The sequence below is a fragment of the Stegostoma tigrinum genome, chromosome 41, assembly GCF_030684315.1.
Source record: "Stegostoma tigrinum isolate sSteTig4 chromosome 41, sSteTig4.hap1, whole genome shotgun sequence".
Lineage (NCBI taxonomy): Eukaryota > Metazoa > Chordata > Chondrichthyes > Orectolobiformes > Stegostomatidae > Stegostoma > Stegostoma tigrinum.
The window spans coordinates 441911-467254 of NC_081394.1; the positions used below are offsets into that span (position 1 = coordinate 441911).

The following is a 25344-nucleotide window of genomic DNA, read 5'->3' on the forward strand; positions in this document are numbered from 1 at the left end:
CAGCAGCCCAGGCAGATAATCCAGACAAACGAGTTCCCAGACAGATTCCCAGACAGATTCACAGACAGATCCCAGACAGATCCCAGACAGGTTCGCAGACAGCTCCCAGACAGAATCGGCAGACAGCTCCCAGAAAGATTCACAGACAGATCCCAGAGGGATTTGCAGACAGATTCGCAGACAGGTCCCAGACAGAATCCACAAACAGCTCCCAGGCGGATTGGCCGACAGATCCCAGGCGGATTCGCAGGCAGATTTGCAGACAAGTCCCAAACAGAATTGCAGACAGCTCTCAGACAGATTCACAGACAGCTGCCAGACAGAATCACAGACGGATCCCAGACAGATTCGCAGACAAGTCCCAGACAGAATCACAGACATGTCCCAGACAGTAATGCAGAAAGATCACAGACAGGTTCATAGACAGCTCACAGACAGAAGCACACACAGGTCCCAGGCAGATTCACAGGCAGATTCACAGGCAGATTCACAGGCAGATTCGTAGACCGCTCCCAGACAGAATCACAGACAACTCCCAGACAGATTTGCAGACAGATCCCAGACAGAATCACAGACAGATTCACAGAAACAACACAGACAGAATCACAGACAACTCCCAGATAGAATCACAGACAAAGCCAGACAGATTCACAGACAGATTCCAGACAGATTCATAGACAGCTCCTAGACAGAATAACAGACAGATCCCAAACAGACTCGCAGACAGATCCCAGACAGACTCACAGACAGCTCCCCGAAAGAATGACAGACAGCTCCCCGACAGAATGACAGACAGCTCCCCGACAGAATGACAGACAGATTCGTAAAAAGCTCCCAGGCAGAATCACAGACAGCTCCCAGACAGATTCGTAGACAGCTCCCAGACAGATTCGTAGACAGCTCCCAGTCAGAATCACAGACAGCGCCCAGTCAAAATCACAGACAGCTCCCAGACAGAATCACAGACAGCTCCCAGACAGAATCACAGACAGATCCCAGACAGGTTCGCAGACAGCTCCCAGACAGGTTCGCAGACAGATCCCAGACAGGTTCGCAGACAGATCCCAGACAGGTTCGCAGACAGCTCCCAGACAGGTTCGCAGACAGCTCCCAGACAGGTTTGCAGACAGCTCCCAGACAGACTCACAGACAGGTTCGCAGACAGCTCCCAGACAGGTTTGCAGACAGCTCCCAGACAGCCATGATGGCCATGGGCTGAAGGAGTGGGCAAGTACATGAAGGAGGTAAATTAAGAGAGGACGGAAATGGGGTGAAGGAAAGAGAAAGAGGTGAGGCACAGGGCAAAGGAAAGGGGCCGGCGGCAAGGGGTAGGCTGAGGAGTGGAGGAGATTAAGGAGGAACAGGGGAGAATGCAGTTAGAAAGTGGGAGTGTGCGAGTGGAGAGGGGAGCAAGGGGAAGGGGGTTCAGGGAGAGGGGAGTGGAATGTCGGGGCAAGATCTGAGGGGAGGAGGAGAGGGTTGGGGATGGGAGGAGTGGGATGAGGCAGAGACAAGAGAGGGGAGGGGTTTGGGGATGAGGGATGGAGGTGAGGGTTCTGTGTAAGGATCTCACCGCGAAAGGGTCGTACAGCTGGTAGGTGAGCAGTGGGTTGGGTAATTCCCGGAAATAGAGCTTGCAGAGCGAGCTCACGCAGTGAATATCCTGAAGATAAATCCCCTTCCTCAAATCTGGAATCTGATCCGAATCAAACTGATGCCTGAGAGAAAGAGCGAGAGGGTTACTGATAGAGAGAGTGAGAAAGAGAGTGTTACTCATACAGAGAGGGGTGGGAGTTGGGGTGGACACTGTATTACTGTTAGAGAGAGGGAGTGGAGGGGACAGAGTGTCATTGACAGAGAGAGAGAGAAAGAGGGGCAGAGCGTATCTTACCAATACAGTGATTGAGCGAGGGGAGGAAAGAGACAGCGTGTTACTGATAGAGAAAGTGACAGGGGAGAGAGTGTTACTGAGAGGGAGAGTGTGATACTGATAGAGAGAGTGTACTACTGATAGAGAGTGTATTATTGATGGAGAGAAAGTGTTGTTGATAGAAAGAGAGTGTGTTACTGATAGAGACAGTATCACTAATAGACAGAAAAAGTGAGAGTTACTGATTGAGGGAGAGAGTTACTGACAGAGAGAGAGTTACTGGCTGAGACAGAGAGTTACTAATAGAGAGAGAGAGTTACTGATAGAGAGCGAGAGTTACTGATTGAGGGAGAGAGTTACTGACAGAGAGAGTTACTGGCTGAGACAGAGAGTTACTAATAGAGAGAGAGAGAGTTACTGATAGAAAGCGAGAGTTACTGATTGAGGGAGAGAGTTACTGACAGGGAGAGAGTTACTGACAGAGAGAGAGTTACTGGCTGAGACAGAGAGTTACTAATAGAGAGAGAGAGTTACTGATAGAGAGCGAGAGTTACTGATAGAGAGCGAGAGTTACTGACAGAGAGAGTTACTGGCTGAGACAGAGAGTTACTAATAGAGAGAGAGAGTTACTGATAGAGAGCGAGAGTTACTGATTGAGGGAGAGAGTTACTGACAGAGAGACAGTTACTGGCTGAGACAGAGAGTTACTAATAGAGAGAGAGAGTTACTGATAGAGAGCGAGAGTTACTGATTGAGGGAGAGAGTTACTGACAGAGAGACAGTTACTGGCTGAGACAGAGAGTTACTGAGAGAGAGAGAGAGTTACTGATAGAGGGAGAGAGTTACTGATTGAGGGAGAGAGTTACTGACAGAGAGACAGTTACTGGCTGAGACAGAGTTACTAATAGAGAGAGAGAGTTACTGATAGAGAGCGAGAGTTACTGATTGAGGGAGAGAGTTACTGACAGAGAGAGTTACTGGCTGAGACAGAGAGTTACTGATAGAGAGCGAGAGTTACTGATTGAGGGAGAGAGTTACTGACAGAGAGAGAGTTACTGGCTGAGACAGAGAGTTACTAATAGAGAGAGAGAGTTACTGATAGAGAGCGAGAGTTACTGATTGAGGGAGAGAGTTACTGACAGAGAGACAGTTACTGGCTGAGACAGACAGTTACTAATAGAGAGAGAGAGTTACTGATAGAGAGCGAGAGTTACTGATTGAGGGAGAGAGTTACTGATTGAGGGAGAGAGTTACTGATTGAGGGAGAGAGTTACTGACAGAGGGAGTTACTGGCTGAGACAGAGAGTTACTAATAGAGAGAGAGAGTTACTGATTGAGACAGTTTTTGATAGACAGAGAAAGAGTTACCGATAGAGAGTTACTGATTGAGAGAGTTTTTGATAGACAGAGAAAGAGTTACTGATTGAGAGAGTTTTTGATAGACAGAGAAGAGTTACCGATGGAGAGAGAGTTACTGATTGAGAGAGAGTTAGTAATAGAGACAGAGGAAGTTACTGATAGAGAGAGAGTCACTGATAGAGAGAGTCACATAGAGAGAGAGAGTCACTGAGAGAGAGAGTCACTGATAGAGAGATAGAGAGTTACTGATAGAGAGAGAGTTACTGATTGAGAGAGAAAGAGTTAGTGATAGAGAGAAAGACAGAATTACTGATAGAGAGAGAGAGGGATGTCACTCATAGAGAGACAGTGTTACTGATTGATAGAGAGAGAGAATTACTGATAGACAGAGGGGTGTCACTGATGGATAGAGTGTTACTGAATGATAGAGAGAGACAGAGAGTTACTGATAGAGAGAGGGAGAGAGTGTGTTACTCAAAGATAGCTAATGTTCCAGGTGTCAAACCAGAGGGTAACAGAAGGGCAGACAGTGATAGAGAGTGAGAGCTAAGGAATGAGGGTGGAAGGCAATGAGAGGTGCACCTTGGATGAAGAAAGAAGTTGAGAGAAATTCATTTATGGAGAGAGTGTGATTGAGTAACTCTGTGATAGCGAGAAGACAGTCATAGAGCCAGACAGCACAGAAACAGACCCTTCAGCCTAACTCATCCGTGCCGACCAGATACTCTAAATTAATCCAGTCCCATCTGCCAGCATTTGGCCCATTTCCCTCTAACCCCTTCCTATCCATGTCCCCATCCAGGTGCCTTTTAAATGCTGTAACTGTACCAGCCCCCACCACTTCCTCTGGCAGCTCATTCCATACACGCACCACCCTCTGTGTGAAAAAGTTACCCCTCAGGTCCCTTTTAAATCTTTCCCCTCTCACCTTAAACCTGTGCCCCTCTAGTTTTGGACTCCCCTACCCTGGGGGGAAAGACCTTGGCTGTTACCTTATCCATGCCCCTCGTGATTTTATTAACCTCTATAAAGTCATCTCTCAGCCTCGAATGCTCCAAGGAAATAAATCTCCCAGTCTATCTCTCTTGAACCTTCCAGCCTCAGTAACATCCTGGTAAATCTTTTTTGCACCTTTTCCAGTTCAATATTATCTTTCCTACAGAAGGACGACCAGAAATGTACACAGTACTGCAAATGTGGCCTTACCAAAGTCCCGATGTAATATGGCCTTTCAACTCCTATACTCAATGCACTGACCAGTGATAACAAAGTGTACAAAACACCTCCTTCACCTCCCTGTCTATCTGAGTCACCACTTTCAAGGATCATGCACAAGGGCCTTTAGGTCTCTCTGTTTGACAACACTGCCAAGGACCTTACCATGAAGGCTATTTGCCCTGCCCTGATGTGCCTTTCCAAAATGCAGTACCTCACATTTATCTCAATTAAACTCCATCTGACACTCCTTGGCCCTTCAGCCCATTTATTGAAGATCCCACTGTATTCTGAGGTAACCTTCTTCGCTGTCTATTACACCACTGATTTTTGGTGTCATCTGCAAACTTATTAACAATGCTTCCCATGTTCGCATCCAGATCATTGATATCAATGACAAAAAGCTTTGCACCCAGGACTGATCCCTGTGGCACATCGCTGGTCGCAGGCCTCCAGTCTGAAACACAACCCTCTGCCCCCACCCTCTGTCTCCTACCTTCAAGCCAATTCTGTATCCAGTTGGCTAGCTCTCCCTGGATCCCATGTGATCTAATTTTACAAACCAGTCTCCCATGTGGGACCTTCCCAAAAGACCTGATAAAGTTCATGTGGACAACGTCTACTATTCTGCTTTCATCTATCTCCTTGGTCGTCTCTTCAAATAACTCACGTTAGTGAGACACGATTTCCTACGCACAAAGCCATGCTGACTGTCCCTAATCAATCCTTGCTTTTTCCAAATACATGTACATCCTGTGCCACCAAAAACTTGCCCACCACCAATATCAGGCACAGCAGTCTATAATTCCCTGGCTCTTCCTTACCACTTTTCTTAAATAATGGCACCACATTAGCCAACCTCCAGTCTTCCAGCACCTCACCTGTGGGTATTGATGATACAAATATCTCAGCGAGGGGCCCAGAAATTTCTTCCTCACTTCCCATAATGTCCTGGGGTACACTTGATCAGGCCCCGGGGACTTATCTACCTAAATGCATTTTAAGATCTCCAGCACCTCCTCTTCTGTAATGTGGACTCTTTTCAAGATTTCAGCAATTTCTTCCTCACTTCCCATAATGTCCTGGGGTACACTTGATCAGGCCCCGGGGACTTATCTACCTAAATGCATTTTAAGATCTCCAGCACCTCCTCTTCTGTAATGTGGACTCTTTTCAAGATCGCACTATTTGTCTCCCAGCTTCTTTAGCTTCTAGATACTTCTCCACAGTCAATACTGACAAGAAATATTCATTGAGTATCTCACCCATCTCCTGTGGTTCCACATATAGACAGCCTCATTGATCTTTCAGATGCTCTACTGTCTCCCTAGTTACTCTTTTGTCCTTAATGTATTTGTAGGATCTCTTTGGATTCTCCTTAACCATATCTGCCAAAGCTGTCTCATGTCGTCTTTTTGCCCTCCTGATTTCCCTCTTGAGTGTACTCCTATACCCCCATAACCCTCAAGGGATTCATTTGTTCCCAGCTGTCTAAATACCTGACTTATGCCTCATTCATTTTCTTGACCAGAGCCTCAATAACTCTAGTCATCCAGTGCTCCCATACCGCGCCAGGCCTACCCTTCACTCTAAAAGGAACATACTGGCCCTGAACCCTGTAACTCATTTTCAAAAACCTCCCACTTTGCCTGCAAACAGCATGCCCCAATCAACTTTTCAGAGTTCAGACATAGTAATGACTGCAGATGCTGGAGTCAGACATAACACAGTGTGGAGCTGGATGAACACAGCAGGCCCGGCAGCATCAGAGGAGCAGAAAAGTTGACATTTCGGGTTGGGATCCTTCTTCAGAAATGGGGCTTTTGAGAGTTCCTGTCTAAGACCTTCAAAATTGGCCTTACCCCAATTTCAAACTTTAACTTGTATACCAGGCCTATCCATTTCCATTGCTATTTTAAAACTAATGGAATTATGCTCATTGGTCCCAAAGTGCTCCCCCACGAACAACTGTCCTGCCTTATTTCCCAAAGGTTAGCCCCCTCTCTAGTAGGGCCATCTACATCTTCCACCCTCCTGCAAAAATTCCATCCCCTATTCCCAATTCCTCCGCCTCCGCCGCATCTGCTCCCACGATGAGGCATTCCATTCCCGCACATCCCAGAGGTCCAAGTTCTTCAAGGACCGCAATTTTCCCCCCACAGTGGTCGAGAACACCCTTGACCGCGTCTCCTGCATTTCCCGCAACACATACCTCACACCCCGCCCCCGCCACAACCGCCCAAAGAGGATACCCCTCGTTCTCACACACCACACCACCAACCTCCGGATACAACGCATCATCCTCCGACACTTCCGCCATCTACAATCCAACCCCACCACCCAACACATTTTTCCATCCCCACCCTTGTCTGCTTTCCGGAGAGACCACTCTCTCCGTGACTCCCTTGTTCGCTCCACACTGCCCTCCAACCCCACCACACACGGCACCTTCCCCTGCAACCGCAGGAAATGCTACACTTGCCCCCACACCTCCTCCCTCACCCCTATCCCAGGCCCCAAGATGACTTTCCATATTAAGCAGAGGTTCACCTGCACATCTGCCAATGTGGTATACTGTATCCATTGTACCCGGTGTGACTTCCTCTACATTGGGGAAACCAAGCGGAGGCTTGGGGACCGCTTTGCAGAACACCTCCACTTGGTTCGCAATAAACAACTGCACCTCCCAGTCGCAAACCATTTCCACTCCCCCTCCCATTCTCTAGATGACATGTCCATCATGGGCCTCCTGCAGTGCCACAATGATGCCACCCGAAGGTTGCAGGAACAGCAACTCATATTCCGCTTGGGAACCCCGCAGCCCAATGGTATCAATATGGACTTCACCAGCTTCAAAATCTCCCCTTCCCCCACCGCATCCCAAAACCAGCCCAGTTCGTCCCTTCCCCCCACTGCACCACACAACCAGCCCAGCTCTTCCCCTCCACCCACTGCATCCCAAAACCAGTCCAACCTGTCTCTGCCTCCCTAACCTGTTCTTCCTCTCACCCATTCCTTCCTCCCAGCCCAAGCCGCACCTCCATCTCCTACCTACTAACCTCATCCCACCTCCTTGACCTGTCCGTCTTCCCTGGACTGACCTATCCCCTCCCTACCTCCCCACCTATACTCTCCTCTCCACCTGTCTTCTTTTCTCTCCATCTTCGGTCCGCCTCCCTCTCTCTCCCTATTTATTCCAGAACCCTCACCCCATCCCCCTCTCTGATGGAGGGTCTAGGCCCGAAACGTCAGCTTTTGTGCTCCTGAGATGCTGCTTGGTCTGCTGTGTTCATCCAGCCTCACATTTTATTATCTTGGATTCTCCAGCATCTGCAATTCCCATTATCACTGATACATCTTGTTCGAGAATGTTTTCTAGAACACTCTGAACAAATTCCTCTCCACACAAACCCTTAGCACTGCGGCAGCCCTAGTTGATGTCAGGAAAGTTAGAATCACCGACTATCACAACCCTATTATTCTTGCAGCTATCTGCAATCTCCCTATATATTGGTTCCTCAATTTCCCACTGTCTACTGAAGACCAACAAAGTAATCAACCCCTTCTTATTTTGGAGTTTCATGCATGTACTGTCACTGGGTAATCCCTCAGGAACGTCCACTCTCAGTACTACCATGACGTTCTCCCTTCTCAATAATGCCACTCACCCTCATCTCTTGCCTCCCCTTCCTATAGCATCGGTACCCTGGAAGACTGAGCTGCCAGGCCTGTCCCTCCCTCAGACAGGTCTCTGTAATCGTTACGATATCGTACTCCCATGTACCCATCCATGCCCTGGGTTCATCTGTCTTACCTGTCAGGATACCCTTGCTTTGAAATATATAATTCATCATTGTTCCCTCATTCTCAGTCACACTGTTGTCTATGTAATTTGCTCACTGTACCTTCTGTACTGGTTTCACCTTTCACTCTCGCCTCCCTAGAGCTACCGTCCCACTGTCCCCGCCAGATGAGTTTAAACCCTCCATGAAGGGGGAGCACAGCAGTGTGAGGAGATGGATTGTGGTGAGGTATGAGGGCATTTACCGTAGTTTTTGGATATTGGATGAGATTCCTGACACTCGGTAAATCCCATCAACGATCCCAAATTCCTCAATGAACTCGGAGCAACTTTTCAATACCTGAGGCACTGTAGAGAGACAGGAGCAGAGTTAAAGAGTCAGAGAGTGACTGAGGGAGGGTCAGAGAGTAACCAAGGGAGGGTCAGACACTCGGAGGGTGACCGAGGGAGGGTCAGAGAGTGACCAAGAGAGGATCAGAGAGTGGCCGAGAGAGGATCAGAGAGTGGCCGAGGGAGGGTCAGACCCTCGGAAGGTGACCGAGGGAGGGTCAGAGAGTGACCAGGAGAGGATCAGAGAGTGGCCGAGAGAGGATCAGAGAGTGGCCGAGAGAGGGTCAGAGAGTGGCCGAGAGAGGGTCAGACCCTCGGAGGGTGACCGAGGGAGGGTCAGAGAGTGACTGAGGGAGGGTCAGAGAATGGCCGAGCGAGGCTCAGAGAGTGGCCGAGGGAGGGTCAGACACTCAGAGGGTGACCGAGGGAGGGTCAGAGAGTGACCGAGAGAGGATCAGAGAGTGGCCGAGAGAGGATCAGAGAGTGGCCGAGAGAGGATCAGAGAGTGGTCGAGAGAGGATCAGACACTTGGAGGGAGATCAAGGGAGTGTCAGAGTGGCCGAGGGAGCGTTGGACATTTGCAGGATGACTGAGGGAGGGTAGGACTCTTGGACAGTGACGGACGAGAGGGTTAGACACACAGAGAGGGGCAAAGGGAGGGTCAGGTACTTGGAAGGTGACCGAGGGAGGATTGCAGACTCCGAAAGTGACAGAGGGAGGAACAGACACTTGGAGAGTGACTGAGAGAGCGTTGGAGACTCTGAGAGTGAGCAAGGTGGGGGTGGGGGGGGGTGGTCAGACACTCAGAGTGACAGTGACCAAGAGAGGATGGGAGAGCAACGGATGGGACATCAGACACTCAGAGGGTGACTGAGAGATAGGGTCAGGGAGTGACCAATAGAGAATCAGACATTCAGACATGATCGAGGGCGGGGGTTGGAGAGTGAACGAGAGAGAGGCAGGCACTCGGACACTGATTGGGATCTACATGAGGTTGGGGGTCAGAGTGAGGTCAAGAAGGTCAGTGCCAAGTTGAAGGGGTCAGTTGATGATCAAGGTGGTGATGTGGGAAGGGCAGTCAGTCTGGGAGGGTCAGCAGTGGTTTGTGGGGTGGGAAGTACCATCCAGGCCAGAGTTGAGGAGGTGCTCTCCGAGGTCACATCCAAAAACTCTCTCCTTCAGAATTCCTCGCTGCTTCAGCTTCTGGCGACTGGGACGAGATTTTATGAAGTTCCGAAGTAATCCCATCAATTTCCCACGTTTCTTACAGACTGCAGAGAGAACAGGCCAGGGGCAGGGACATATTGACAGTAACTAACACATCACTCAGTCACACTGGGTATGAGAAATGTAAAAACCCCCTCACATTCATATTACATCCAAATAACAACAGCTCCGAGAGTGCCCGCTCCCTCAGCACTGACCCTCAACAGTGCCCACTCCCTCAGCACTGACCCTCCGACAGTGCCCACTCCCTCAGCACTGACCCTCCGAGAGTGCCCGCTCCCTCAGCACTGACCCCGTGACAGTGCCCACTCCCTCAGCACTGACCCTCCGACAGTGCTCACTCCCTCAGCACTGACCCTCCGACAGTGCCCACTCCCTCAGCACTGACCCTCCGACAGTGCCCACTCCCTCAGCACTGACCCTCCAACAGTGCCCACTCCCTCAGCACTGACCCTCCGACAGTGCCCACTCCCTCAGCACTGACCCTCCGACAGTGCTCACTCCCTCAGCACTGACCCTCCGACAGTGCCCACTCCCTCAGCACTGACCCTCCGACAGTGCCCACTCCCTCAGCACTGACCCTCCGACAGTGCCCACTCCCTCAGCACTGACCCTCCGAGAGTGCCCACCCCCTCAGCATTGACCCTCCGACAGTGCCCACTCCCTCAGCACTGACCCTCCGACAGTGCCCGCTCCCTCAGCACTGACCCTCCGACAGTGCCCGCTCCCTCAGCACTGACCCTCCGACAGTGCAGCACTCCCTCAGCACTGACCCTCCGACAGTGCCCACTCCCTCAGCACTGACCCTCCGACAGTGCCCACTCCCTCAGCACTGACCCTCCGACAGTGCCCACTCCCTCAGCACTGACCCTCTGACAGTGCCCGCTCCCTCAGCACTGACCCTCCGACAGTGCCCGCTCCCTCAGCACTGACCCTCCGACAGTGCCCACTCCCTCAGCACTGACCCTCCGACAGTGCCCACTCCCTCAGCACTGACCCTCCGACAGTGCCCACTCCCTCAGCACTGACCCTCCGAGAGTGCCCACCCCCTCAGCATTGACCCTCCGACAGTGCCCACTCCCTCAGCACTGACCCTCCGACAGTGCCCGCTCCCTCAGCACTGACCCTCCGACAGTGCCCGCTCCCTCAGCACTGACCCTCCGACAGTGCAGCACTCCCTCAGCACTGACCCTCCGACAGTGCCCACTCCCTCAGCACTGACCCTCCGACAGTGCCCACTCCCTCAGCACTGACCCTCCGACAGTGCCCACTCCCTCAGCACTGACCCTCTGACAGTGCCCGCTCCCTCAGCACTGACCCTCCGACAGTGCCCACTCCCTCAGCACTGACCCTCCGACAGTGCAGCACTCCCTCAGCACTGACCCTCCGACAGTGCGGCACTCCCTCAGCACTGACCCTCCGACAGTGCCCGCTCCCTCAGCACTGACCCTCCGACAGTGCCCGCTCCCTCAGCACTGACCCTCCGACAGTGCGGCACTCCCTCAGCACTGACCCTCCGACAGTGCGGCGCTCCCTCAGCACTGACCCTCCGACAGTGCCCGCTCCCTCAGCACTGACCCTCCGACAGTGCCCGCTCCCTCAGCACTGACCCTCCGACAGTGCGGCACTCCCTCAGCACTGACCCTCCGACAGCGCCCGCTCTCTCAGCACTGACCCTCCGACAGTGCCCACTCCCTCAGCACTGACCCTCCGACAGTGCGGCGCTCCCTCAGGACTGACCCTCCGACAGTGACCACTCCCTCAGCACTGACCCTCCGACAGTGCCCACTCCCTCAGCACTGACCCTCCGACAGTGCGGCGCTCCCTCAGGACTGACACTCCGACAGTGACCACTCCCTCAGCACTGACCCTCCGACAGTGACCACTCCCTCAGCACTGCCCCTCCGACAGTGACCACTCCCTCAGCACTGACCCTCCGACAGTGCCCACTCCCTCAGCACTGACCCTCCGACAGTGCCCACTCCCTCAGCACTGACCCTCCGACAGTGCGGCACTCCCTCAGCACTGACCCTCCGACAGTGCGGCACTCCCTCAGCACTGACCCTCCGACAGTGCCCACTCCCTCAGCACTGACCCTCTGACAGTGCCCGCTCTCTCAGCACTGACCCTCCGACAGTGCGGCACTCCCTCAGCACTGACCCTCTGACAGTGCCCACTCCCTCAGCACTGACCCTCCGACAGTGCGGCACTCCCTCAGCACTGACCCTCCGACAGTGCCCGCTCCCTCGGCACTGACCCTCCGACAGTGCCCGCTCCCTCAGCACTGACCCTCCGACAGTGCGGTACTCCCTCAGCACTGACCCTCCGACAGTGACCACTCCCTCAGCACTGACCCTCCGACAGTGCCCACTCCCTCAGCACTGACCCTCCGACAGTGCAGCACTCCCTCAGCACTGACCGTCCGACAGTGTCCACTCCCTCAGCACTGACCCTCCGACAGTGCCCACTCCCTCAGCACTGACCCTCCGACAGTGCCCACTCCCTCAGCACTGACCCACCGACATTGCCCGCTCCCTCAGCACTGACCCTCCGACAGTGCGGCACTCCCTCAGCATTGACCCTCCGACAGTGCCCACTCCCTCAGCACTGACCCTCTGACAGTGCCCGCTCTCTCAGCACTGACCCTCCGACAGTGCCCACTCCCTCAGCACTGACCCTCCGACAGTGCGGCGCTCCCTCAGGACTGACCCTCCGACAGTGACCACTCCCTCAGCACTGACCCTCCGACAGTGCCCACTCCCTCAGCACTGACCCTCCGACAGTGCCCACTCCCTCAGCACTGACCCTCCGACAGTGCGGCACTCCCTCAGCACTGACCCTCCGACAGTGCGGCACTCCCTCAGCACTGACCCTCCGACAGTGCCCACTCCCTCAGCACTGACCCTCTGACAGTGCCCGCTCTCTCAGCACTGACCCTCCGACAGTGCCCACTCCCTCAGCACTGACCCTCCGACAGTGCCCACTCCCACAGCACTGACCCACCGACAGTGCCCGCTCCCTCAGCACTGACCCTCCGACAGTGCCCGCTCCCTCAGCACTGACCCTCTGACAGTGCCCGCTCCCTCAGCACTGACCCTCCGACAGTGCCCACTCCCTCAGCACTGACCCTCCGACAGTGCGGCACTCCCTCAGCACTGACCCTCCGACAGTGCCCACTCCCACAGCACTGACCCACCGACAGTGCCCGCTCCCTCAGCACTGACCCTCCGACAGTGCCCGCTCCCTCAGCACTGACCCTCTGACAGTGCCCGCTCCCTCAGCACTGACCCTCCGACAGTGCGGCACTCCCTCAGCACTGACCCTCCGACAGTGCCCACTCCCTCAGCACTGACCCTCCGACAGTGCGGCACTCCCTCAGCACTGACCCTCCGACAGTGCCCACTCCCTCAGCACTGACCCTCCGACAGTGCGGCACTCCCTCAGCACTGACCCTCCGACAGTGCCCACTCCCTCAGCACTGACCCTCCGACAGTGCCCACTCCCTCAGCACTGACCCTCCGACAGTGCGGCACTCCCTCAGCACTGACCCTCCGACAGTGCGGCACTCCCTCAGCACTGACCCTCCGACAGTGCCCGCTCCCTCAGCACTGACCCTCTGACAGTGCCCGCTCTCTCAGCACTGACCCTCCGACAGTGCGGCACTCCCTCAGCACTGACCCTCCGACAGTGCCCACTCCCTCAGCACTGACCCTCCGACAGTGCGGCGCTCCCTCAGGACTGACCCTCCGACAGTGACCACTCCCTCAGCACTGACCCTCCGACAGTGCCCACTCCCTCAGCACTGACCCTCCGACAGTGCGGCGCTCCCTCAGGACTGACCCTCCGACAGTGACCACTCCCTCAGCACTGACCCTCCGACAGTGACCACTCCCTCAGCACTGCCCCTCCGACAGTGACCACTCCCTCAGCACTGACCCTCCGACAGTGCCCACTCCCTCAGCACTGACCCTCCGACAGTGCGGCACTCCCTCAGCACTGACCCTCCGACAGTGCGGCACTCCCTCAGCACTGACCCTCCGACAGTGCCCACTCCCTCAGCACTGACCCTCTGACAGTGCCCGCTCTCTCAGCACTGACCCTCCGACAGTGCGGCACTCCCTCAGCACTGACCCTCCGACAGTGCCCACTCCCTCAGCACTGACCCTCCGACAGTGCCCACTCCCACAGCACTGACCCACCGACAGTGCCCGCTCCCTCAGCACTGACCCTCCGACAGTGCCCGCTCCCTCAGCACTGACCCTCTGACAGTGCCCGCTCCCTCAGCACTGACCCTCCGACAGTGCCCACTCCCTCAGCACTGACCCTCCGACAGTGCGGCACTCCCTCAGCACTGACCCTCCGACAGTGCCCACTCCCACAGCACTGACCCACCGACAGTGCCCGCTCCCTCAGCACTGACCCTCCGACAGTGCCCACTCCCACAGCACTGACCCACCGACAGTGCCCGCTCCCTCAGCACTGACCCTCCGACAGTGCCCGCTCCCTCAGCACTGACCCTCTGACAGTGCCCGCTCCCTCAGCACTGACCCTCCGACAGTGCGGCACTCCCTCAGCACTGACCCTCCGACAGTGCCCACTCCCTCAGCACTGACCCTCCGACAGTGCGGCACTCCCTCAGCACTGACCCTCCGACAGTGCGGCACTCCCTCAGCACTGACCCTCCGACAGTGCCCACTCCCTCAGCACTGACCCTCTGACAGTGCCCGCTCTCTCAGCACTGACCCTCCGACAGTGCGGCACTCCCTCAGCACTGACCCTCCGACAGTGCCCACTCCCTCAGCACTGACCCTCCGACAGTGCCCGCTCCCTCAGCACTGACCCTCCGACAGTGCCCGCTCCCTCAGCACTGACCCACCGACAGTGCCCGCTCCCTCAGCACTGACCCTCCGACAGTGCCCGCTCCCTCAGCACTGACCCTCCGACAGTGCCCACTCCCACAGCACTGACCCTCCGACAGTGCCCACTCCCACAGCACTGACCCTCCGACAGTGCCCTCCCCCTCAGCACTGACCCTCCGACAGTGCGGCGCTCCCTCAGCACTGACCCTCCGACAGGGCCCGCTCCCTCCGCACTGACCCTCCGACAGGGCCCGCTCCCTCCGCACTGACCCTCTGACAGTGCCCACTCCCTCAGCACTGACCCTCCGACAGTGCGGCGCTCCCTCAGCACTGACCCTCCGACAGGGCCCGCTCCCTCAGCACTGACCCTCCGACAGTGCCCACTCCCTCAGCACTGACCCTCCGACAGTGCCCGCTCCCTCAGCACTGACCCTCCGACAGTGCGGCGCTCCCACAGCACTGACCCTCCAACAGTGCGGCGCTCCCACAGCACTGACCCTCCGACAGTGCCCGCTCCCTCAGCACTGACCCTCCGACAGTGCCCGCTCCCTCAGCACTGACCCTCTGAAAGTGCCCACTCCCTCAGCACTGACCCTCCGACAGTGCCTGCTCCCTCAGCACTGACTCGCCGAAAGTGCCCACTCCCTCAGCACTGACCCTCCGACAGTGCCCGCTCCCTCAGCACTGACCCTCTGAAAGTGCCCACTCCCTCAGCACTGACCCTCCGACAGTGCCTGCTCCCTCAGCACTGACTCGCCGAAAATGCCCACTCCCTCAGCGCTGACCCTCCGACAGTGCGGCGCTCCCTCAGTACTGACCCTCCGACAGTGCCCACTCCCTCAGCGCTGACCCTCCGACAGTGCCCACTCCCTCAGTGCTGACTCTCCGATAGTGCCCACTCCCTCAGTGCTAACCCTCCGACAGTGCGGCGCTCCCTCAGCACTGACCCTCCGACAGTGCCCACTCCCTCAGCGCTGACCCTCCGACAGTGCGGCGCTCCCTCAGCACTGACCGTCCGACAGTGCCCACTCCCTCAGCGCTGACCCTCCGACAGTGCGGCACTCCCTCAGTACTGATCCTCCGACAGTGCCCACTCCCTCAGCGCTGACCCTCCGACAGTGCCCACTCCCTCAGTGCTGACTCTCCGATAGTGCCCACTCCCTCAGTGCTAACCCTCCGACAGTGCGGCACTCCCTCAGCACTGACCCTCCGACAGTGCCCACTCCCTCAGCACTGACCCTCCGACAGTGCCCGCTCCCTCAGCACTGACCCTCCGACAGTGCCCGCTCCCTCAGCACTGACCCACCGACAGTGCCCGCTCCCTCAGCACTGACCCTCCGACAGTGCCCGCTCCCTCAGCACTGACCCTCCGACAGTGCCCACTCCCACAGCACTGACCCTCCGACAGTGCCCACTCCCACAGCACTGACCCTCCGACAGTGCCCTCCCCCTCAGCACTGACCCTCCGACAGTGCGGCGCTCCCTCAGCACTGACCCTCCGACAGGGCCCGCTCCCTCCGCACTGACCCTCCGACAGGGCCCGCTCCCTCCGCACTGACCCTCTGACAGTGCCCACTCCCTCAGCACTGACCCTCCGACAGTGCGGCGCTCCCTCAGCACTGACCCTCCGACAGGGCCCGCTCCCTCAGCACTGACCCTCCGACAGTGCCCACTCCCTCAGCACTGACCCTCCGACAGTGCCCGCTCCCTCAGCACTGACCCTCCGACAGTGCGGCGCTCCCACAGCACTGACCCTCCAACAGTGCGGCGCTCCCACAGCACTGACCCTCCGACAGTGCCCGCTCCCTCAGCACTGACCCTCCGACAGTGCCCGCTCCCTCAGCACTGACCCTCTGAAAGTGCCCACTCCCTCAGCACTGACCCTCCGACAGTGCCTGCTCCCTCAGCACTGACTCGCCGAAAGTGCCCACTCCCTCAGCACTGACCCTCCGACAGTGCCCGCTCCCTCAGCACTGACCCTCTGAAAGTGCCCACTCCCTCAGCACTGACCCTCCGACAGTGCCTGCTCCCTCAGCACTGACTCGCCGAAAATGCCCACTCCCTCAGCGCTGACCCTCCGACAGTGCGGCGCTCCCTCAGTACTGACCCTCCGACAGTGCCCACTCCCTCAGCGCTGACCCTCCGACAGTGCGGCGCTCCCTCCGCACTGACCCTCCGACAGTGCCCACTCCCTCAGCGCTGACCCTCCGACAGTGCCCACTCCCTCAGTGCTGACTCTCCGATAGTGCCCACTCCCTCAGTGCTAACCCTCCGACAGTGCGGCGCTCCCTCAGCACTGACCCTCCGACAGTGCCCACTCCCTCAGCGCTGACCCTCCGACAGTGCGGCGCTCCCTCAGCACTGACCGTCCGACAGTGCCCACTCCCTCAGCGCTGACCCTCCGACAGTGCGGCACTCCCTCAGTACTGATCCTCCGACAGTGCCCACTCCCTCAGCGCTGACCCTCCGACAGTGCCCACTCCCTCAGTGCTGACTCTCCGATAGTGCCCACTCCCTCAGTGCTAACCCTCCGACAGTGCGGCACTCCCTCAGCACTGACCCTCCGACAGTGCCCACTCCCTCAGCGCTGACCCTCCGACAGTGCGGCGCTCCCTCAGCACTGACCCTCCGACAGTGCCCACTCCCTCAGCGCTGACCCTCCGACAGTGCGGCACTCCCTCAGCACTGACCCTCCGACAGGGCCCGCTCCCTCAGCACTGACCCTCCGACAGCCCAGCGATCCAGAACCACTGTCCTGCACATCTTTTGTTGTCATGTGGGTCCCATTGGCTGGGCCAGCATTTATCGCCTGTCCCTATGCAGCCTGAGTTCTGACAAGAATGCCCCCCGCGACAATTGCAGTGGGGCTAGAGTCACATGTAGGCCAGTTCAGGTAAGGATGGCAGACCTCCAGCCCTAGAGGGCATCAGTGCACCAGAACAGTTTCTGCAACAATTGAGAGTGAATGCAAACGGGACATTTAGTGTCAGATTCCCATTCAATGAAATTGCACCATCAGAGTCAGTGAGAATCACCCCTTCCCCTCGTCTTCCGATCCCCGGAGCTTTGTCTAGTGACTTTATCGTTGTGGAAACAGTATGCTTTACCTGACGTAGGTGACGGTGGGTCTGTAGCCCCTGTCATCACTGCATTTACTTCCGAATCTGGCAAGACAAAGCACGGGACAGGAGAATGAACCCAGAGCCTTCAGACAGCAGGCAAGACTCACTCATTTGCTAAGTCACTGAGCCTACTGCGAGTTCCAGGATACTCACAGCAGGGTCCCTCGGACCAGGCATTGCCGGGCATCACAGTAAACACAGCAGGTAGCCCCACCGCTCTCTCTCTCTCTCTCTAACCCAGGGATCACCGGACAATGATCAGGAGCAGGATCAATGTTTCCAAGCGAATTTTGTTCTTACCTGCTTTCAATGCGCCTGGGGAGTTTGACGGATTGAGTTTTTCACAGATCAGCTGCACGCACTCACTCGGGAAAAATCCGACCTGCCCAAAGAATCTCAACATTAAACACAACTCCTCGACACCGTCCCCCAGCAAAACACTCCCAGGCCAGGGACAGCAGGGGGTTAGATACAGAGTAAAGATTCTCCACATGTCCCCCATCAAGCCCCGACACCCGCTCCCTATCTCTGTAACCCCCTCCAGCCCCTACACACCCTCCCTATCTCTGTAACCCCCTCCAGCCCCGAAACCCCCTCCCTATCTCTGTAACCCCCTCCAGCCCCTACACCCCCTCCCTATCCCTGAAACCCCCTCCAGCCCCTACACCCCCTCCCTATCTCTGTAACCTCCTCCAGCCCCTACATCCCCTCCCTAACGCTGTAAACCCCTCCGGCCCCTACACCCCCTCCCTATCTCTGTAACCCCCTCCAGCCCCTACACCCCCTCCCTATCTTTGTAACCCCCTCCAGCCCCTACACCCCCTCCTTATCTCTGTAACCCCCTTCAGCCCCTACACCCCCTACACCCCCTCCCTATCTCTGTAACCCCCTCAAGCCCCTACACCCCCGCCCTATCTCTGCAACCCCCTCCAGCCCCTACACCCCCTCCCTATCTCTGTAACCCCCTCCAGCCCCTACACCCCCTCCTTATCTCTGGAACCCCCTTCAGCCCCTACACCCCCTACACCCCCTCCCTATCTCTGTAACCCCCTCCAGCCCCTACATCCCCACCCTAACGCTGTAAACCCCTCCGGCCCCTACACCCCCTCCCTATCTCTGTAACCCCCTCCAGCTCCTACACCCCCTCCCTATCTTTGTAACCCCCTCCAGCCCCTACACCCCCTCCTTATCTCTGTAACCCCCTTCAGCCCCTACACCTCCTACACCCCCTCCCTATCTCTGTAACCCCCTCCAGCCCCTACACCCCCGCCCTATCTCTGCAACCCCCTCCAGCCCCTACACCCCCTCCCTATCTCTCTAACCCCCTCCAGCCCCTACACCCCCTCCCTATCTCTGTAACCCCCTCCAGCCCCTACACCCCCTCCCTATCTCTGTAACCCCCTCCAGCCACTACATCCCCTCCCTAACGCTATAAACCCCTCGGGCCCCTACGCCCCCTCCCTATCTCTGTAACCTCCTCCAGCCCCTACTCCCCCTCCCTAACTCTGTAACCCCCTCCGGCCCCTACACCCCATCCCTATCTCTGTAACCCCCTCCAGCCCCTACACCCCCTCCCTATCTTTGTAACCCCCTCCAGCCCCTACACCCCCTCCTTATCTCTGTAACCCCCTTCAGCCCCTACACCCCCTCCCTATCTCTGTAACCCCTTCAAGCCCCTACACCCCCTCCCTATCTCTCTAACCCCCTCCAGCCCCTACACCCCCTCCCTATCTCTCTAACCCCCTCCAGCCCCCACACCCCCTCCCTATCTCTCTAACCCCCTCCAGCCCCTACACCCCCTCCCTATCTCTGTAACACCCTCCAGCCCCTACACCCCCTCCCTATCTCTGTAACCTCCTCCAGCCCCTACACCCCCTCCCTATCTCTGTAACCGCCTCCAGCCCCTGCACCCCCTCCCTATCTCTGTAACCCCCTCCAGCTCCTACACACCCTCCCTATCTCTCTAACCCCCTCCAGCCCCTAGACCCCCTCGCTATCTCTGTAACACCCGCCAGCCCCTACAACCCCTCCCTATCTCTGTAACCCCCTCCAGCCCCCATACCCCCTCCCTATCTCTGTAACCCCCTCCAGCCCCTACACCCCCTCCCTATCTCTGTAACACCCTCCAGCCCCTACACACCCTCCCTATCTCTGTAACCCCCTCCAGCCCAGACACCCCCTCCCTATCTCTGTAACCCCCTCCAGCCCCTACACCCCCTCCCTATCCCTGTAACCCCCTCCAGCCCCTACACCCCCTCCCTATCTCTGTAACCTCCTCCAGCCCCTACATCCCCTCCCTAACGCTGTAAACCCCTCCGGCCCCTACACCCCCTCCCTATCTCTCTAACCCCCTCCAGCCCCTACACCCCCTCCCTATCTCTGTAACCCCCTCCAGCCCCTACACCCCCTCCCAATCTCTGTAACACCCTCCGGCCCCTACACCCCCTCCCTATCTCTGTAACCCCCTCCAGCCCCTACACCCCCTCCCTATCTTTGTAACCCCCTCCAGCCCCTACACCCCCTCCTTATCTCTGTAACCCCCTTCAGCCCCTACACCCCCTACACCCCCTCCCTATCTCTGTAACCCCCTCCAGCCCCTACATCCCCTCCCTAACGCTGTAAACCCCTCCGGCCCCTACACCCCCTCCCTATCTCTGTAACCCCCTCCAGCCCCTACACCCCCTCCCTATCTTTGTAACCCCCTCCAGCCCCTACACCCCCTCCTTATCTCTGTAACCCCCTTCAGCCCCGACACCCCCTACACCCCCTCCCTATCTCTGTAACCCCCTCCAGCCCCTACATCCCCTCCCTAACGCTGTAAACCCCTCCGGCCCCTACACCCCCTCCCTTTCTCTGTAACCCCCTCCAGCCCCTACACCCCCTCCCTATCTTTGTAACCCCCTCCAGCCCCTACACCCCCTCCTTATCTCTGTAACCCCCTTCAGCCCCTACAACTCCTACACCCCCTCCCTATCTCTGTAACCCCCTCCAGCCCCTACACCCCCTCCCTATCTCTGCAACCCCCTCCAGTCCCTACACCCCCTCCCTATCTCTCTAACCCCCTCCAGCCCCTACACCCCCTCCCTATCTCTGTAACCCCCTCCAGCCCCTACACCCCCTCCCTATCTCTGTAACACCCTCCAGCCCCTACACCCCCTCCCTATCTCTGTAACCCCCTCCAGCCACTACATCCCCTCCCTAACGCTATAAACCCCTCGGGCCCCTACGCCCCCTCCCTATCTCTGTAACCTCCTCCAGCCCCTACTCCCCCTCCCTAACTCTGTAACCACCTCCATCCCCTACACCCCCTCCCTATCTCTGTAACCCCCTCCAGCCCCTACACCCCCTCCCTATCTTTGTAACCCCCACCAGCCCCTACAACCCCTCCCTATCTCTGTAACCCCCTCCAGCCCCCACACCCCCTCCCTATCTCTGTAACCCCCTCCAGCCCCTACACCCCCGCCCTATCTCTGTAACACCCTCTAGCCCCGAAACCCACTCCCTATCTCTGTAACACCCTCCAGCCCCTACACTCCCTCCCTATCTCTGTAACACCCTCTAGCCCCGACACCCCCTCCCTATCTCTGTAACCTCCTCCAGCCCCTACATCCCCTCCCTAACGCTGTAAACCCCTCCGGCCCCTACGCCCCCTCCCTATCTCTGTAACCGCCTCCAGCCCCTACTCCGCCTCCCAACCTCTGTAACCCCCTCCAGCCCCTACACCCCCTCCCTATCTCTGTAACCCCCTCCAGCCCCTACACCCCCTCCCTATCTTTGTAACCCCCTCCAGCCCCTACACCCGCTCCTTATCTCTGTAACCCCCTTCAGCCCCTACATCCGCTCCCTATCTCTGTAACCCCCTCCAGCCCCTATACCCCCTCCCTATCTCTCTAACCCCCTCCAGCCCCTACACCCCCTCCCTATCTCTGTAACCCCCTCCAGCCCCTACACACCCTCCCTATCTCTGTAACCCCCTCCAGCCCAGACACCCCCTCCCTATCTCTGTAACCCCCTCCAGCCCCTACACCCCCTCCCTATCCCTGTAACCCCCTCCAGCCCCTACACCCCCTCCCTATCTCTGTAACCTCCTCCAGCCCCTACATCCCCTCCCTAACGCTGTAAACCCCTCCGGCCCCTACACCCCCTCCCTATCTCTGTAAACCCCTCCGGCCCCTACACCCCCACCCTATCTCTGTAACCCCCTCCAGCCCCTACACCCCCTCCCTATCTCTCTAACCCCCTCCAGCCCCTACACCCCCTCCCTATCTCTGTAACCCCCTCCAGCCCCTACACCCCCTCCCTATCTCTGTAACACCCTCCAGCCCCTACACCCCCTCCCTATCTCTGTAACCCCCTCCAGCCACTACATCCCCTCCCTAACGCTGTAAACCCCTCCGGCCCCTACACCCCCTCCCTATCTCTGTAACCCCCTCCAGCCCCTACACCCCCTCCCTATCTTTGTAACCCCCTCCAGCCTCTACACCCCCTCCTTATCTCTGTAACCCCCTTCAGCCCCTACACCCCCTACACCCCCTCCCTATCTCTGTAACCCCCTCCAGCCCCTACATCCCCTCCCTAACGCTGTAAACCCCTCCGGCCCCTACACCCCCTCCCTATCTCTGTAACCCCCTCCAGCCCCTACACCCCCTCCCTATCTTTGTAACCCCCTCCAGCCCCTACACCCCCTCCTTATCTCTGTAACCTTCTCCAGCCCCTACACCCCCTCCTTATCTCTGTAACCCCCTTCAGCCCCTACACCCCCTACACCCCCTCCCTATCTTTGTAACCCCCTCCAGCCCCTACACCCCCTCCTTATCTCTGTAACCCCCTTCAGCCCCTACACCCCCTACACCCCCTCCCTATCTTTGTAACCCACTCCAGCCCCTACACCCCCTCCTTATCTCTGTAACCCCCTTCAGCCCCTACACCCCCTACACCCTCTCCTTATCTCTGTAACCCCCTTCAGCCCCTACACCCCCTACGCCCCCTCCCTATCTCTGTAACCGCCTCCAGCCCCTACTCCCCCTCCCAACCTCTGTAACCCCCTCCAGCCCCTACACCCCCTCCCTATCTTTGTAACCCCCTCCAGCCCCTACACCCGCTCCTTATCTCTGTAACCCCCTTCAGCCCCTACACCCGCTCCCTATCTCTGTAACCCCCTCCAGCCCCTACACCCCCTCCCTATCTCTCTAAACCCCTCCAGCCCCTACACCCCCTCCCTATCTCTGTAACACCCTCCAGCCCCTACACACCCTCCCTATCTCTGTAACCCCCTCCAGCCCCGACACCCCCTCCCTATCTCTGTAACCCCCTCCAGCCCCTACACCCCCTCCCTATCCCTGTAACCCCCTCCAGCCCCTACACCCCCTCCCTATCTCTGTAACCTCCTCCAGCCCCTACATCCCCTCCCTAACGCTGTAAACCCCTCCGGCCTCTACACCCCCTCCCTATCTCTGTAAACCCCTCCGGCCCCTACACCCCCACCCTATCTCTGTAACCCCCTCCAGCCCCTACACCCCCTCCCTATCTCTCTAACCCCCTCCAGCCCCTACACCCCCTCCCTATCTCTGTAACCCCCTCCAGCCCCTACACCCCCTCCCTATCTCTGTAACCCCCTCCAGCCCCTACACCCCCTCCCTATCTCTGTAACCCCCTCCAGCCACTACATCCCCTCCCTAACGCTGTAAACCCCTCCGGCCCCTACACCCCCTCCCAATCTCTGTAACCCCCTCCAGCCCCTACACCCCCTCCCTATCTTTGTAACCCCCTCCAGCCCCTACACCCCCTCCTTATCTCTGTAACCCCCTTCAGCCCCTACACCCCCTACACCCCCTCCCTATCTCTGTAACCCCCTCCAGCCCCTACACCCCCGCCCTATCTCTGCAACCCCCTCCAGCCCCTACACCCCCTCCCTATCTCTCTAACCCCCTCCAGCCCCTACACCCCCTCCCTATCTCTGTAACCCCCTCCAGCCCCTACAACCCCTCCCTATCTCTGTAACACCCTCCAGCCCCTACACCCCCTCCCTATCTCTGTAACCCCCTCCAGCCACTACATCCCCTCCCTAACGCTATAAACCCCTCGGGCCCCTACGCCCCCTCCCTATCTCTGTAACCTCGTCCAGCCCCTACTCCCCCTCCCTAACTCTGTAACCCCCTCCGGCCCCTACACCCCCTCCCTATCTCTGTAACCCCCTCCAGCCCCTACACCCCCTCCCTATCTTTGTAACCCCCACCAGCCCCTACACCCCCTCCTTATCTCTGTAACCCCCTTCAGCCCCTACACCCCCTCCCTATCTCTGTAACCCCCTCAAGCCCCTACACCCCCTCCCTATCTCTGTAACCCCCTCCAGCCCCGACACCCACTCCCTATCTCTGTAACACCCTCCAGCCCCTACACTCCCTCCCTATCTCTGTAACACCCTCTAGCCCCGACACCCCCTCCCTATCTCTGTAACCTCCTCCAGCCCCTACATCCCCTCCCCAACGCTGTAAACCACTCCGGCCCCTACGCCCCCTCCCTATCTCTGTAACCGCCTCCAGCCCCTACTCCCCCTCCCAACCTCTGTAACCCCCTCCAGCCCCTTCTCCCCCTCCCAACCTCTGTAACCCCCTCCAGCCCCTACACCCCCTCCCTATCTCTGTAACCCCCTCCAGCCCCTACACCCCCTCCTTATCTCTGTAACCCCCTTCAGCCCCTACACCCCCTCCTTATCTCTGTAACCCCCTCCAGCCCCTACACCCGCTCCCTATCTCTGTAACCCCCTCCAGCCCCTACACCCCCTCCCTATCTCTGTAACACCCTCCAGCCCCTACACACCCTCCCTATCTCTGTAACCCCCTCCAGCCCCGACACCCCCTCCCTATCTCTGTAACCCCCTCCAGCCCCTACACCCCCTCCCTATCCCTGTAACCCCCTCCAGCCCCTACACCCCCTCCCTATCTCTGTAACCCCCTCCAGCCCCTACATCCCCTCCCTAACGCTGTAAACCCCTCCGGCCCCTACACCCCCTCCCTATCTCTGTAAACCCCTCCGGCCCCAACACCCCCTCCCTATCTCTGTAACCCCCTCCGGCCCCTACACCCCCTCCCTATCTCTCTAACCCCCTCCAGCCCCTACACCCCCTCCCTATCTCTGTAACCCCCTCCAGCCCCTACAACCCCTCCCTATCTCTGTAACCCCCTCCAGCCCCTACACCCCCTCCCTATCTCTGTAACCCCCTCCAGCCACTACATCCCCTCCCTAACGCTGTAAACCCCTCCGGCCCCTACACCCCCTCCCTATCTCTGTAACCCCCTCCAGCCCCTACACCCCCTCCCTATCTTTGTAACCCCCTCCAGCCCCTACACCCCCTCCTTATCTCTGTAATCCCCTTCAGCCCCTACACCCCCTACACACCCTCCCTATCTCTGTAACCCCCTCCAGCCCCGACACCCCCTCCCTATCTCTGTAACCCCCTCCAGCCCCTACACCCCCTCCCTATCCCTGTAACCCCCTCCAGCCCCTACACGCCCTCCCTATCTCTGTAACCTCCTCCAGCCCCTACATCCCCTCCCTAAC

At 57.8% G+C, this 25344-nt stretch overlaps 1 protein-coding gene across 3 annotated transcripts in view; it reads right to left on the bottom strand.

Moving 5' to 3' along the window:
• LOC125448435 (rho GTPase-activating protein 33-like) overlaps nt 1–25344 on the bottom strand; it is a 119544-nt gene that overhangs the window by 19221 nt on the left and 74979 nt on the right. For 2 of the 3 annotated variants that reach the window (XM_059641341.1, XM_059641343.1), the window contains 5 exons: nt 18085–18166; nt 17770–17826; nt 9698–9847; nt 8492–8594; nt 1574–1718 (listed from right to left, as the gene is read on the bottom strand). In XM_059641341.1, coding sequence (XP_059497324.1) covers nt 1574–1718; nt 8492–8594; nt 9698–9847; nt 17770–17826; nt 18085–18166 — 537 coding nt within the window. The remainder of the gene's footprint in view (nt 1–1573; nt 1719–8491; nt 8595–9697; nt 9848–17769; nt 17827–18084; nt 18167–25344) is intronic. The other variant, XM_059641342.1, reaches the window with a different exon arrangement.